Raw genomic sequence first — 16,601 nt, forward strand, 5'->3', positions numbered from 1 at the left:
GATATTTTCTGGACACTTTGTGCTTTTTTTTTTTTTTAACATTATCAAGGACAGTGCTAGCAAGAATAGTTTGGTGTGGCTTATTGTCAGCACTTGTCTCCATCTCCCATCTCCATCCTGGTGATGCTTTCCAGAGTATGGTCACCAAGTCAAGCCCGCTTACATAAGTCATTCAGTGTGAAATTATACTAACTCATCAAGCCTGAGCTTCAAACCAAAGATGCTGTACTTGCACAGGGAACTATGCTCAATGTCATGTGGCAACCTGAATGGGAGGGGAGTTTGGAGAGAATGGATACATGTATGTGTATGGCTGAGTTCCTTTGCTGTGCACTTGAAACTATCACAACATTGTTAATGGCTATATTCCAATACAAAATACTGCTGCTGCTGCTGCTAAGTCGCGTTGGTCGTGTCCGAATCTGTACTACCCCATAGACAGCACCCCACCAGGCTCCTCTGTCCCTGGGATTCTCCAGGCAAGAATACTGGAGTGGGTTGCCATTTCCTTTTCCAATGCATGCATGCATGCATGCATGGTAAGTCACTTCAGTCGTGTCTGGCTCTTTGCAACCCCATGGAGGCAGCCCACCAGGCTGCCCTGTCCATGGGATTCTCCAGGCAAGAATACTGGAGTGGGTTGCCATTTCCTTCTCCATACAAAATACAAAGCTTTTTTTTTTTTTTTTTTTTTTTTTTAAGCATCCTTCTCAAATTTATTACATTTGACAACCGGAAGCAAAAAAAATTTTTTTTACTCAAAAAATAAATAAGGAAAGGCATTTTGATAACCACAAGTGAGAGAATTTGGGGAAAAAAGAAAGAAAGGCCTCTTTTAAAACTTCTAAAGAATTGTACCTGAACAAACATTTCCTTTGACCCTGAATGAGAGTTGTCCTGCTAGTTGCACAAGTAAAAGAAAACTCTCTCCTTCAAAAAACACTTTGCCTTCTTGGATAGTGGTTGATTTGTTCCTAATTCTCTAAGGGAAGAAATCTTTTCAGTAGAGTAAATGAAAGTCACGGGAACTTGAACTCAAACTTTTACTCTGTGCCCCTGTCACACGGAGGAACAAGATAATTGGTTGTCAAAGGTTCTTCTCTGGCTCCTTTATTGGCTCCGCCTAATAACAGAGGAACATTTCCTGCTGACTATTTTCCACCAGGGACCCAGTCATTCGCCCAAACCTCTCTCCGGAATTCTGCGAAATTCTACACAAATCCTCCTATTGCCACCGGCTAACCCCGGAAATTCAAATTTCTGGGGAATGAAAATAGAACCTGGGGAATAAATCTAACCTTATTTCCCCTCCGCGCTAAGTTTCCTTTACCAGGCTCACAGGGTCCCGCATACCGAAGCCGCAGAGCCAGCCCTTCAGACGGCTTCCCAGCTCAAAATAGCCGCCCGGGCGCCTCAGCCTGGGGCCCTGTGCTGACGCCGCGCTGCCCACTGCGCTCTGGAACCTGAGCCCCGCGCTGCCCCGCCCGCGGGAATCCACCCACCACCGCCCCCGCCCCTGCCCCGGCCCCGCGTTCCCCACTGAGGGGACCCTGAGACGCCGCCCTGCTTGCTCATAGCCTGCCGTACTTATTTCTGCCACCAAGTCTGTGATGCGCTTGATATGTTTCTGCTTTTATAAGTGAGGAAATTGGAGTAAAGAGCTATTTTCTAAAAATACATATAGTTATTAAGTGGTAGCGTTTTGGAATACGGGCTTACTTCAAAGCCTAAGCTCTAAAATATTCTACTGCCTCAAATCAAGAAATAAATGGGGAATGAATGATTCCACTTTGTGGAATAAGAAATTCCACTCTGTGTATATTTATGTAGTATAAAAGTACAATGATTCAGTTTTCCTATATATGAAACTTTCTTCAAAACAAGGTGCTGGGAGTCACAAGAAAGAAAGAACACTGAGCAAGTCACAACACAGGGTTAAGAATAGCTGAGTTGTGGGAATCCAGCAGGTGCTTCGGAGAAGGCAATGGCATCCCACTCCAGTTCTCTTGCCTGGAAAATCCCATGGATGGAGGAGCCTGGTAGGCTGCAGTCCATGGAGTCGCTAAAAGTCGGACACGACTGAGCGACTTCACTTTCACTTTTCACTTTGCTACATTGGAGAAGGACATGGCAACCCACTCCAGTGTTCTTGCCTGAAGAATCCCCAGGGACGGGGGAGCCTGGTGGGCTGCTGTCTATGGGGTCGCACAGAGTCGGACACGACTGACGTGACTTAGCAGCAGCAGCAGGTGCTTAGAAGGCACAAAGTTACCTCTTTTGAGTATAGCAGCATTTTTGGTCTGCGTGATAAGCGTAATTTACGGATTGTGGAAACTTAAAGAATGATAGTTATTATTTCAGTGTTCAGTTAGTCTGATTTCTCATAAATTGTATAAAGTTTTATCAAAATAGATCCACGTTCTCTAATTTTGTTACCATTCCCACTGCCCCTGAGATATGGAATTCTTATTCTGCACATAATAGGATGCAGTGAGGACCCATTGCAGAGAATTTTTGTTTAAATGTGTACAACTTTCCCACTCTCCTGTAACTATACTCTACCAGAGTAATTATAATTCATTTTAATTTTTCAATGTTGAGGAGAAGATCATATTATCCAAATATAATCATTTTCATTATAGTTTACATTTTCAGATTACTTGTCTGTTACTTATAAAAATGCTGATAGAAAAATATAATAACCTTAAACACATAAATAAGGTCAGTTTCTATTTACTCTTTACAGTATGAAAGATCTGAATTATAAACTGCTCTTTCTGTTGATGACATACCCCTCATCACACGTATAAACAACCTTTGCACCATATTCAAACTGAGTTCCTTCTGCAAGATGGAAAGAACCAAATGGAGTGTCTCCAGGGTGTGCACAGGGCTTTTCTAAAATGAATAAGAAAAAGAATATGATGTTAGCATGTAGCACAGCGAGTAACAATTTACATAGGAGTTCAAGAACAGGGATATCTGATATTGTTTTAGAGGACAGAATTGAAAATATAGAAAAGTGAAAAATGCCAAAGTTATCTGTATGCTTTTTTTTTAATTTTGGAAGATGACAACCCCTTTTTAAGAATGATGAGGATATATTGCTTTGTATTTAAATGACACTAGCAGTAGAATTCAGCCAGTATTGCCATAATAGCATTTATTAAATATTTATTAATTAAATAGTTTTTTCACAACTTTTCACAGGTTTCACAAAAGTAGGAATTACTTACTCCGACATATCCTTGATGGATTAAGAGACACCCATTTTCCACCCCTGCACATCATTACAATACTCCCCAGAGTTCTGTATCCAGGGCGGCATTTATATGTAGCCTGAGTGCCCTCTTGATATGTTTGTTCAGTCCAAGAACCTGACAGGATTTCTGTTTCTTTTCTGGGAGGGGGTTCTTTGCAGTCTACAAAAAAAAAAAAAAAAAAGGTGTTTAAATACAATGAAAAATGCAATTTTTTCAGGTTATTTTTGTTTTAAAGAAAACCTATACAGGTCCGTCCAATGTAAGTCTTAATATATATTTTTTACCTTAAAAAAATTAAATCTACATAGATTTGTAGAATAACTTTCAAGATAAATAGTTACACTTTACTGTATTATTTTTAAGTGATACACTGAATTCTATAGTTCTGCTCTTTTCTAAGGGCTTCCCTGGTAGTTTAGCTGCTAAAGAATCCACCTGCAATTCAGGAGAACCTGGTTCAATTCCTGGGTTGGGAAGATCCCCTTGGAGAAAGAATAGGCTACCCACTCCAGTATTCTTGGGCTTCGCTGGTGACTCAGACGGTAAAGAATTCACTGCAATGTGGGAGACCTGGGTTCAGTTCCTGGGTTGGGATGATCCCCTAGAGGAGGGCATAGCAACCCACTCCATGGTCTTATCTGGAGAGTCCCCATGGACAGAGAAGCCTGATGGGCTACAGTCCATAGGGTCACAGAGTTGGACATGACTGAGAGATTAAGCACAGCACAGCACATTCTTTCTCAAATTCAGGAAATATTAGGCACTATTCTAAGGTTTGAAGAAACAACAATGGATATGGAGACAATGTGTTGTCACTCTAGTAAGAAAGTTATTGAATATGTATTCAAAGAGATGACATATCGAGGTGTCTGAAATCTTCATCAAGATCTTGTACAGTCTGCTCTACCACCAATTCTATATAATCTCTTGAACCTCAGTAACCTTGGGGCTGGAGCAGTCAAGTATATGTGTAAATGTGATTGACAATCTCAAATTGAAACCCACTCTGGCACTCTAGCAATTAGAAACCACTGAAGATAAAAAGGAATAAAATCGAATCCCTAGTTTTCTCAGAAAACTGTCATTAGGAAACTCATGAATTCAGGAAATAAATTGTAAAAAGTATACACATATTAGCATGTTTTTAATTAAAATTCTATTTCTGAAGATTTAATCTATACAAAATTCAAAGGAAAATTATCTGCAAAATTATTTGCCACACAAAAGCACTTCTTGCAATAACAAAAGCACTAACACAACCAAAAGAAAAATACAGGAGGATGATAGAACATTTTCTTAAGAATGACTGATAACATAACCATTACTAAAATCAAAGACATCACAATTAAGTGTAAGTGATGTTTTTGGACAAATTTCAATGACAAAAATGTAAAGGGAATGACACCTGATTTTGTAGAAAAAGAAATGTTATAAATATATTAAATAAAATTAGAGGTATAGATGACTAAAGCAATTTGATAAAGAATCTTAAAAATGCTCATGTAAATTAAAGAATTTCAAACAGAAAAAAGATCCTAAAGCAATAATGAAAGTTTTTCTAAGATTCTTATGTACAAGATATTTATTCCAACATTTTCATAGTGGAAAAAATAAGATATGTTAATGTGAATATTGTCATATTGTGGTACATATACCTGAGGAAATATTTTATGGTTTTTGAAAATTGTGTTTTGGGGAATATTTAATCATATGGCTAAATGTTAGCATAAAAGTAAGGGAGAAGGTATTATAGATTTTTTGTTTCTAATAAAGATATACTATAGTGATCAAGGATCAGAATGGTAAGTACTTAAAGCTGACTTTTCAGCAGCAGTAATGGAAACCAGAAGTTGTTAACTTATCACTTCTATGTGCATAAAGCAATAATTGTCTACTTAGAATTCTACATAAAGGAACAATTTTTTTAAGGTTGAAGATTTCAATTAATAGAATGTGAGAGAATTTGCTTTATAGATTCACATTAAGGGAAAATGAAATATGTACTTTAGAAAAAGGAAAACTATCTCAGGTATAAGGTTTGTAATGAAAGAAAAACAAAAACAGTACCTAAACAAGTCTAAGAGAATACCAATTGTGAAACAATAAAACTATAGTTTTATGTAATTTAAAATACATATATACTCATACACACATACATATACATAAAATACAGAACAACCATGTGTTAACTGAGAGAAGAGAACAGAAAATGAAGGATATAACTTGAAGGATAACAATGTCCAGAGGAATGAAGAGATATGAATCAGCTGTGATAGCTTTGATGCGGGGTCAGCCTGACTGGGCATCCATCCTCAGTTATTTAAACCAACACTAATCTAGGTACTGCTGAGAAGCTATATGACCAGATATAATCCTAAACACTTAATTTTAAACAAGCTGATTATCCTGGATAACTGGTGTGAGCCTGATTAAATCACTTGAATGGCTTTTAAAGCAGCACTGAACCTGATCCAAAAGAGAGAAGAAACTGTACTGTGGACTCAGCTTCCTTACCTGTGCTCCACCCTTTCTGACAGCCAGCCCTATGAAGTTTAGACCTACTTACAGTGCAGGCTTCCCTGGTGTTTCCAAGGTAAGAATCTGCCTGCTGCTGCTGCTAAGTCGCTTCAGTCGTGTCCGGCTCTGTGAGACCCCATAGACGGCAGCCCACTAGGCTCCCCTGTCCCTGGGATTCTCCAGGCAAGAACACTGGAGTGGCTTGCCATTTCCTTCTCCAATGCATGAAAGTGAAAAAATAAAGTGAAGTCACTCAGTCGTGTCCAACTCCTAGCAACCCCATGGACTGCAGCCCACCAGGCCCCTCCGTCCATGGGATTTGCCAGGCAAGAGTACTGGAGTGGGTTGCCATTGCCTTCTCCAATCTGCCTGCTAATGCAAGAAATGTGGGTTTGATCCCTGATCTGGGAAGATCCCATAGAGAAGGAAATAGCAATTCATAAGACTCTGAAATGCAGTACTTGGATGCAATCTCAAAAATGACAGACTGATCTCTGATCTTTTCCAAGGCAAACCATACAATATCACAGTAATACAAATCTATGCCCTGACCAGTAATGCTGAAGAGGCTGAAGTTGAATGGTTTAATGAAGACCTACAAGACCTTCTAGAAGTAACACCCAAAAAAGATGTCCTTTTCATTATAGGGGACTGGAATGCAAAAGTACCAGGTCAAGAAACACCTGGAGTAACAGGCAAATTTGTCCTTGGAATACAGAATGAAGCAGGGAAAAGGCTAATAGAGTTTTGCCAAGAGAATGCACTGGTCATAGCAAACACCCTCGTCCAACAACACAAGAGAAGACTCTATACATGAACATCACCAGATGGTCAACACTGAAATCAGATTGATTATATTCTTTGCAGCCAAAGATGGAGAAGCTCTATGCAGTCAGCAAAAACAAGACCGGGATTGACTGTGGCTCAGATCATGAACTGCTTATTGCCAAATTCAGACTTAAATTGAAGAAAGTAGGGAAAACCACAAGACCATTCAGGTATGACCTAAATCAAATCCCTTACAATTATACAGTGGAAGTGAGAAATAGATTTAAGGGATTACATATGACAGAGTGCCTGAAGAACTATGGACAGAGGTTCATGACTTTGTACAGGAGACAAGGATCAAGACCACCCCCAAGAAAAAGAAATGCAAAAAAGCAAAGTGGCTGTCTGAGGAGGCCTTAAAAATAGCTTTGAAAAGAAGAGAAGCCAAAAGCAAGGGAGAAAAGGAAAGACATACCCATTTGAATGCAGAGTTCTAAAGAATAGCAAGGAGAGATAAGAAAGCCTTTCTCAGTGATCAGTGAAAAGAAACAAAGGAAAACAATAGAATGAGAAAGACTAGCTATCTCTTCAAGAAAATCAGAGATACCAAGGGAACATTTCATGCAAAGGTGAGCACAATAAAGGACAGAAATGGTACGGACGTAACAGAAGCAGAAGATATTAAGAAGAGGTGGCAAGAATACACCGAAGAACTATACAAAAAAGATTTTCACAACCCAGATAACCATGATGATTTGATCACTCACCTAGATCCAAACATCTTGCAATGTAAAGTCAAGTAGGCCTTAGGAAACATCACTATGAAGACAGCTAGTGGAGATGATGGAATTCCAGTTGAGCTATTTCAAATCCTAAAAGATGGTGCAGTGAAAGTGCTGCACTCAATCTGCCAGCAAATTTGGAAAAACTCAGCAGTGGCCACAGGACCGGAAAAGGTCAGTTTTCATGCCAATGCCAAAGAAAGGCAATGCCAAAGAATGCTCAAACTACCGCACAATTGCCCTCATCTCACATGCTAGTAGAGTAATGCTCAAAATTCAACAAGCTAGAGTTCAACAGTACATGAACCATGAACCTCCAGATGTTCAAGCTGGATTTAGAAAAGGCAGAGGAATCAGAGATCAAATGGCTAACATCCGCTGGATCATCAAAAAAGCAAAAGAGTTTCAGAAAAACATCTACTTCTGCTTTATTGCCTATGCCAAAAAGCCTTTGACTGTGTGGATCACAACAAACTGTGGGAAATTCTTTAACAGATGGGAATGCCAGACCACCCGACCTGCCTCTTGAGAAATCTGTATGCAGGTCAGGAAGCAACAGTTAGAACTGGACATGGAACAGCAGACTGGTTCCAAACAGAAAAAGGAGTACGTCAAGGCTTTATATTATCACTCTACTTATTTAACTTCTATGCAGTGTACATCATGAGAAACGCTGGGCTGGAGGAAGCACAGCTGGAATCAAGATTACTGGGAGAAACATCAATAACCTCAGATATACAGATGACACCACCCTTATGGCAGAAATTGAAGAAGAATTAAAGAGCCTCTTGATGAAAGTGAAAGAGGAGAGTGAAAAAGTTGGCTTAAAACTCACCATTCAGAAAACTAAGATCATGGCATCCAGTCCCATCACTTCATGGCAAATAGATGGGGAAACAGTGGAAACAGTTGCAGACTTTTATTTTGGGGGGCTCCAAAATCACTTCAGATGGTGACTGCAGCCATGAAATTAAAAGATGCTTGCTCCTTGGAAGGAAAGTTATGACCAACCTAGATAGCATATTCAAAAGCAGAGACATTACTTTGCCTACAAAGGTCTGTCTAGTCAAAACTATGGTTTTCCAATAGTCATGTAAGGATCTGAGAGTTGGACTATAAAGAAAGCTGAGCACTGAAGAATTGATGCTTTTGAACTGTGGTGTTGGAAAGACTCTTGAGAGTCCCTTGGACTGCAAGGAGATCCAACCAGTCCATTCTGAAGGAGATCAGCCCTGGGATTTCTTTGGAAGGACTGATGCTAAAGCTGAAACTCCAATACTTTGGCCACCTCATGCGAAGAGTTGACTCATTGGAAAAGACTCTGATGCTGGGAGGGATTGGGGGCAAGAGGAGAAGGGGACGGCAGAGGATGAGATGGCTGGATGGCATCACTGACTCGATGGACGTGAGTCTGAGTGAACTCCGGGACTTGGTGATGGACAGGGAGGCCTGGCGTGCTGCGATTCATGGGGTCGCAAAAAGTTGGACATGACTGAGCGACTGATCTGATCTGATCTGATCAGATGCTGGGAAAGATCGAAGGCAGGAGGATAAGGGGATGACAGAGGATGAGATAGTTGGATGGCATCATCGACTCGATGGACATGGGTTTGAGTCATCTCCATGAGTTGGTAATGGACAGGAAAGCCTGGTGTGCTGCAGCCCATGGGGTCGCAAAGAGTTGGACATGATTGAGAGACTGAACTGAACTGAAGAGCTATTTTATTCCTAGGAATACACTAAACTAGATTTTCACGTATGGTAATACTTTATAGTCATATGTATTTTTTCATAATTAAAAATGGAAATAACCTCAACGTCTGTCAACTATTGAATGGATTGAAATTTGTGTATATTTCTGCATTTCAATATCACACCAATGCCACAAAATGGTACAGAAACAAATGATAGCAATCACATGAAGTAAGAAGACATCAAATGTTACAAAATTATTTCATCTACATAATATTCAAGAACAAGCATATATAAGAGGGATGTGTACATAAACCTTTAAAAACTATGAAGGAAGAGCAAAAATATAATTACCATAAATATTAAAATAATGTTTTCTTCTGGAAGAAAGGAAAGAGTATTAATCCAAAAGAAACCCAAGGGTATGTTGGGGATGCTCAGAAAGCTCTATTTGTTTCCATGGGGAGTTAGAATTATTTTTAATACAGCACACATATTTTATCCACTCATATACTTCACAATAAAGGTATTATGTAATAGAATCTGCCTATACCATATGATTCTTATTTTCTGAAAAAAGTAATTCATTAACAATATGACATATAAAGAGAGGAATAGATATAATTAATAATGAAGCTAATGTCTACTTATTATAATTGATAATCTTTTCAAAACTTCTTTCTACTTAATTTAGATATAACTACTCTCGATTTTCGGAGAAGGCAATGGCACCCCACTCCAGTACTTTTGCATGGAAAATCCCATGGATGGAGGAGCCTGGTAGACTGCAGTCCATGGGGTCGCTAGGAGTGGGACATGACTGTGTAACTTTCAAGTAGACAACCTGAGCGACTTCACTTTCACTTTTCACTTTCATGCATTGGAGAAGGAAATGGCAACCCACTCCAGTGTTCTTGTCTGGAGAATCCTAGGGACGGGGGAGCCTGGTTGGGCTGCTGTCTCTGGGGTCGCACAGAGTCGGACACGACTGAAGCGACTTAGCAGCAGCAGCACTCTCAATATTAGGATGATTTCATTAGTATATGCTCAACACATTACTTAAAAATGGCAAAGTCAAAAATACTTCTCACCATATTTATTTGTTGATATTATTTTCATTGCTAAACTTCATTTCTTAGTTGGTTTTATAATAATGGTCTAACATTCTATTCTAGAATTTCTTTTCATAAAGACAAGGGGAAAAAATAATCTACTGAGCTGGATCCCATTTTGAAAACTTTCTACATTTCATGGAACAGAAAGTTCACATGAAAATTCATTTTTCTGTAATATATAACACTTATGTGGGCTTTCATATGCGCTAGTTTTTCCTTGACGTTTTTGCAAATGTGTGGCACATCTGTTAGGGAACTTTTGTGAGTCCACATTAGTTTCGTTTTCTAAAATTTAAGTAAACATACTTTCTCTCCACTAGATGGTGCGAACACCCCACCATAAAACAATACAAACTGCCTTTACCTCTACCTACCAGCGCCCCCTCCCTCTCCCCAAGAAGCCTGAGCTTTTGGTTTCGCTTTTTCAAATTAAAGATCCTTTTTTTAATAACATGGAAATTTTGTGTTTAAGTACAGGATAATTCCACTTTCTAAATTCAGATCCACTTCGTGGCATTTAGGTTACCGGAAAAATTAATCTACCGAATTCCAAATGTAGATGGCCAGCATCACGAGTGGAGCACCAATTTTCACTAATATACTAACATTCTGACAAAATTAGTTCCTATCCTTTCCTTATGCTCATGCAAGGAAAAAGTAAAATTTTCTTATCCATTAACTTATTCAATTTAAATGATTTTTACTAAAGCAATGCAGTTACACGAAGGATATTTATCCCTCTGTTACTTGCTTTCAACAACCAGACATGAAAGACAAGAATACATCACTTTCATAAAATCTTCCTACTAGCTTCTCACAATATTTACTCTATGTAGACATATTTACTATAAAAAGAGTTCTCATACTGATTATACTTCACATGATACTAAAGCCTCTGGTGCTTTTTCCATGAACTTTTTTTTTTTTTTCTTTTAGTAGATGAATCATTTACTTGAATGAGTTCAGGACTCTGAAAGAATAAATTTTAAATTTTATACTTAACCACTATGGTACAGCCATTGTGGAAAACAGTTTAGCAGTTCCCCAAAAAGTTAAACAGTGTTAACATATGATTCAGCAGTTCCCAGGTGGCGCTAGTGTAAAGAAGCCAATGCAGGAGCCAATACAGGAGACGTAAGGGGCATGAGTTAGATTCCTGGGTCAAGAAGATCTTCTGAATAAGGGCATGGCAACCCCCTCCAGTATTCTTGCTTGGAAAATCCCATGGACAGAGGAGCCTAGAGGGCTACAGTCCATTGGGTCACAAACAGTTGGACACAATTGAATTAACTTAGCACACCAAGTGTGCAACTCAACTTCTAGGTATGGAACCAAAAGAAATGAAAGCAGGGACCCGAAGAGATACTTGCACACCAATATTCAAAGGAGCACAAGAACCAAACAATGGAAATATCCCAGTGTCCATCAATAGACAAATGGATATAGCAGATATATAATGGAATATTACTCAGCCTTATAAACGAAGGATACTTTGATACATGCTAAATCTTGAAAACATTATGCTAACTGAAAAAACAGACACATCCAAGAACTTTAAATGGCATCTCTTGTCTCCATGAGAAAAAGATATTACCATCAACCACACTGTTTTTTCATCTTTCCACTGCCATCTCTAAAATGTTAGTTCTGATTAGCATCATCTGTCAGCTTGATGATAACTCAACCTGCTAACTAGTCCCCAAGCTCCCCTCTCACATTAGCATCAGAGCCACAAGTGATTTTTGCAAATTTGGTCATGTCGCTTCTGGGATTAAAATTCCCCTGACTTCTCCTTATCCTTGTATGTCTCCTGCCCTTGGCTTTAGAATTTGTATTTGGCTCTTGTCATTCTCTGATTTCATCTTATCACCTCCATCATTTATTCACAATGCCAAAGCCACCATAGTTTGATTGTTTATATTTAGTTGAACATCTCAAATGAATTTTGTCCCCTTAGGCCTTTTGCACATGTTGTTTCACTCCTCAGTCTCTTTAACCTCAGGCACTTAGTGACTAGCTGTCTCATCTTTCAGGCTCTATTCATATGTTGCTTCCTCCAAGGGATCCACTTATCTCTAGGCTCCAAGACCCACTGGACACCCCACTACCCCTTCTGTGTCATGTTCCTTCAGTCCCTGCTTCGTTTTCTTCACAACGTAATTCATGATTCAAAGTTATGTTTATGTTTACTAGAATTTCATCTGTCCTCCTATCAAAATGTAACTTCCCAGAGAATAAGGACTATCACAACAATCGTGGGGACACATATGAAAAAAGAAAGGGGAGAAAAACAGCACACACGATACTCAATTTTACCCATATTATTTGGACAAGCTCAATTGATTAAAGAATTAGAAATATGGAAAGTGATTGGATTCCTCTGGCTTTCCAGGGCTACTTTTAGTCCTTTGAGTAAAATTTGAATCTTCTTAAAATCAATATCCTCCTTGTCAACCCTCACCTGGTTAACTCCCATTCAACTGTCAGAACCTACTCATGAAAAATGTCAGACTGGATGAAGCACAAGCTGGAATCCATATTGCAGGAAGAAATATCAATAACCTCAGATATGCAGCTAACACCACCATTAAGGCAGAAAGTGAAGAGGAATTAAAGAGCCTCTTGATGAGAGTGAAAGAGGAGAGTTAAAAAGCTGGTTTCAAACTCAACATTCAAAAACTGAAGATCATGGCATCTGATTCCATCACTTCATGGGAAATAGATGGGGAAAAAAATGGAAAAACTGACAGACTTTATTTTCTTTCTTTCTTTTTTTTTTTATACTCTTTTGCAATTTTTTTTAGTTTTTATTATTTTATTTTATTTTTAATTTATTATTATTATTATTATTTTTACTTTACAATATTGTATTGGTTTTGCTATACATCAACATGCATTCTTGGGCTTCAAAATCACTGCAGATGGTGACTGCAGCCATGAAATTAAAAGACACTTGCTCCTTGAACGAAAAGCTAAGACAAACATAGACAGCCTATTAAAAAGCATAGGCATTACTTTGCCAACAAAGATCCGTCTAGTCAAAGCTATGGTTTTTCCAGTAGTCATGTATGGATGTGAGAGTTGAACCATAAAGAAAGTTGAGTGCCGAAGAATTAATGCTTTTGAATTGCAGTATTGGAGAAGACTCTTGAGAGTTCCTTGGACAGCAAGGTCAAACCAGTCAATACTAAAGGAAATCAATCCTGAATATTCATTGGAAGGACTGATGTTGTAGCTGAAGCTCCAATACCTTGGCCACCTGATGTGAAGAACTGACTCCTTGGAAAAGACCCTGATGCTGGGAAAGACTGAAGGCAGGAGGAGAAGGGGATGACAGGGTAGAGATGGTTGGATGGCATCACCGACTCAATGGGCAAGAGTTTCAGCAAGATCATGCTGAGTTGGTGATGGACAGGGAAGCCTGGTGTGCTGCAGTCCATGGGATCACAAAGAGTCGGACGCAACTGAACTGCACTGAACTGAATGGATAACCTGGAGAAAAGGCATCGTAGATGGGAGCAAAAGTAAAAGATAAGACAAGGGTACAAATCTTTAGTACTCTGTCGCATGAACCCAAAAAATTTAGCATCTGTAAAATTCCATTCTACATTTTGTTTATGGGTCCTATATTTGAATTTATTTTATACTTTTTGAAGTTAAGAATCACTTTAATTTAGTTCAGAAAACTTCAGAAAACCTTTGAAGGAACATTTCTATAATCACTTTTCTATCTATTAAATTTCTGGTTAACAAGGTTTAGGGGAAACTTGGCTCTCTCAGTCAAAATGTCAAAACAAATAAAAGTACTCTGTCAAATCTTTTTACTTGTATTATTTTGGGGATTTTTTTCCTGTTCCATTACTTTACTTTCTCTGAACCATTTTTATAATGTTTCCTTTTAGTCTTAAGCTAAAATGCAACACTATTTTTTCAGTGACATCATGTCCCTTTTAAGCACTATGTCCTGAGACTGGTTCAAGATGTTAAGAAATGGGTAAAGTGCACATTAGTTAAGTGACCACAGGACAGGTTACTTGGCAGAATCTCAGGGCAGGCAGGTGGGGGATGGTGTGTGAGGTGAGAAGGGGGAGGAGGTGAGCTGAGAAGAAGGAAACATGGCCAAAAGTGAAGGACCATCACAGACTAAGGGAATAAAAATGGGTCAACTCAGACTGAGGCTCAAGCCCTAGCCATAAAGGCCCCCAGATAAAGAATGCCTCCTTATCTGTGCTTCCACTTGTATTTGAAAACATACTTCATTTTGATATTTGGCAAAATTAATACAATTATGTAAAATTTTTAAATAAAATAAAATTTTAAAAAAGTGAAAAAAAATAAAAAGAAAAAAATAAAAAAAGAAAACATACTTCGAGCTAAGAATAATTTTAGCAATACTTAAATAATTTAGTTTTAGTTTAAAATTGCATGCTAAGTCAGTTCAGTTGTGTTCAACTCTGTGTGACCCTATTGGCTATAGACCTCCAGACTCTTCTGTCAATGGAATTCTCCAGGCAAGAATACTGGAGTGGGTTGCTATGCCCTCCTCCAGGGGATTTTTCCAACCGAGGGATTTAATGCGCATTTCTTGTCTCCTGCAATGGCAAGCGGGTTCTTTACAACTAGCGCCACTTGGGAAGCCCCTAGTTTAAAATTACGTGCAGGCAAAAGAGTAGAATGTGCATTCCCAGGCTGGACCTAAACTTAAAATCAGCAAGGCTTTCCCTCTCCTGGCCACCCTGGGGGCGTTTGTTCCACCCTTTGTCAAAGCACCCAGAGAGCACTTCCTCCATCAGATCTTCCTTCCTGGAAACACCTCATCTTCCAAATTGCTTATTCTGTTCTTACCTTCATTTGTTGCTACCCTTTGCCCACTAAAACTGTTGCAGAAAACTTATTATCATGTAATTCACAGTAAATCATGATGACTAAATTTAACTACCTCAACTCTTACTCACATATGGCCTTCCACATAAATTTCAGACTGTTGAATTTATGGTATTATTAATATGTACATTTTAAGAGAACAGAAGATATTGAAGAAAACTTTTCTATTGCTCTACTTTAAGTCACACCATGTAGGTAAACACTCACACTACTAAATCTGAAAATGTGAGATTTTCTGGAGAGGATGGATTCTTACTTATCACACTAGAATTGAAACAAAGAGTTTAGTTTTCTAGATTAGATAACTATATGTGACATTCACATCTATCCTTGTAAAAGAGCAATTGTTATTAATTTATAATTAATTCTTATGTCAGATATTTTTGCATTAAAAAGTATTTTTATGAATTTATAATTAATTTTTATGATCACAGTATCAAATTTTTTACATTAGATTTAACTGTGATTCAAAACCACCTTGTACTTGAAGCAGTAAAATATATTAAAAAAATAAGTTCTCCTCTCTGTGTTGGAATAGAATCTCTCTGATATGTAACATATTTCAGGTCCTGAAAGAATGCTTTTACCCTTTTAACCTCCAGAATTAGAAAACACATATCTTGCCAAGCAACATAGCCATCATGCCTTGGACATGCTTCAGCTATGTTTTGATTTATTTACTTTAATCATCCTGGAATTTGGGGGCCATGGTTAATTTCAAAGCATATACACTTTTTGGATCTTAAAAGGTCTTCTTGAAAAATTGGTCACAAGATATTCCAGAAGGCAGAAACAATGTGTTATAACTGAGGAACTGTCATTCTAAACTCTGTAAATCTGACCAGATTCTTAGTAGCCTGGGATGATTCCCCCTGAAGCAACTCATGTTCTTGTTCAACTAAGGATGAAAATGCAGATAACCTACTGCATTTAAAAGGTACTACTTGGTCTCCAGTATAAAGGAAAAACTAATGGAGAGTTGAGCTTATAAATTCTTCCTGTTGGTTACTATTCCTCTTTAGTAGTGATTAGTATTGTTAAGAAATGTTCACTCCTAACAAGACAAAGACCATGTAGGAAATGCTGAAATGCTATATCTAGTTGAGTGAAGCCCATTGTGATGGCAGACACAACTGTCTTTTCTCAATGTCTCTACTTAGCATTTAGTATTCAATTCAGTATTTCTCAACCTCTCAATTTGTATTCTGTAGTTATTTCTACACAGGAGACAAAAAAAGAGGCAGATGTTGAGGTATATGTGTATATTTTTAAATGACTAAGGCCACTCTTTAAAAATTTCTGTTAGGTATGCTAAACTGATGAAATTGATTGACATTTGAACTAACAGTTTCAGAAATATTTGGTGAACAAGCAGTAAAAGAGCAGTTCTATACCCACTGAAAAAGTGAAACTCACTCAGTCATGTCCGACTCTTTGTGATCCCATGGATTTATCCAGGCCAGAATACTGGAGTGGGTAGCCTATCCCTTCTCCAGGGGATCTTCCCAACCTAGGAATTGAACTGGGGTCTCCTGCATTGTAGGCAGATTCTTTACCAACTGAGCTATGAGGGAAGTCCC

General features: G+C 38.4%; 1 protein-coding gene across 4 annotated transcripts in view; it reads right to left on the reverse strand.

The window, feature by feature from the left end:
* The window catches only part of LOC129652806 (complement factor H), a 107,711-nt gene that overhangs the window by 88,944 nt on the left and 2,166 nt on the right, over positions 1-16,601 (reverse strand). For all 4 annotated transcript variants that reach the window (XM_055581821.1, XM_055581822.1, XM_055581823.1 and 1 more), the window contains exons 2-3: positions 3,237-3,422; positions 2,793-2,898 (exon numbers count right to left, since the gene is read on the reverse strand). In XM_055581821.1, coding sequence (XP_055437796.1) covers positions 2,793-2,898; positions 3,237-3,422 — 292 coding nt within the window. The remainder of the gene's footprint in view (positions 1-2,792; positions 2,899-3,236; positions 3,423-16,601) is intronic.

This window comes from Bubalus kerabau, chromosome 5 (genome assembly GCF_029407905.1).
Source record: "Bubalus kerabau isolate K-KA32 ecotype Philippines breed swamp buffalo chromosome 5, PCC_UOA_SB_1v2, whole genome shotgun sequence".
Taxonomy (NCBI): Eukaryota; Metazoa; Chordata; class Mammalia; order Artiodactyla; family Bovidae; genus Bubalus; species Bubalus kerabau.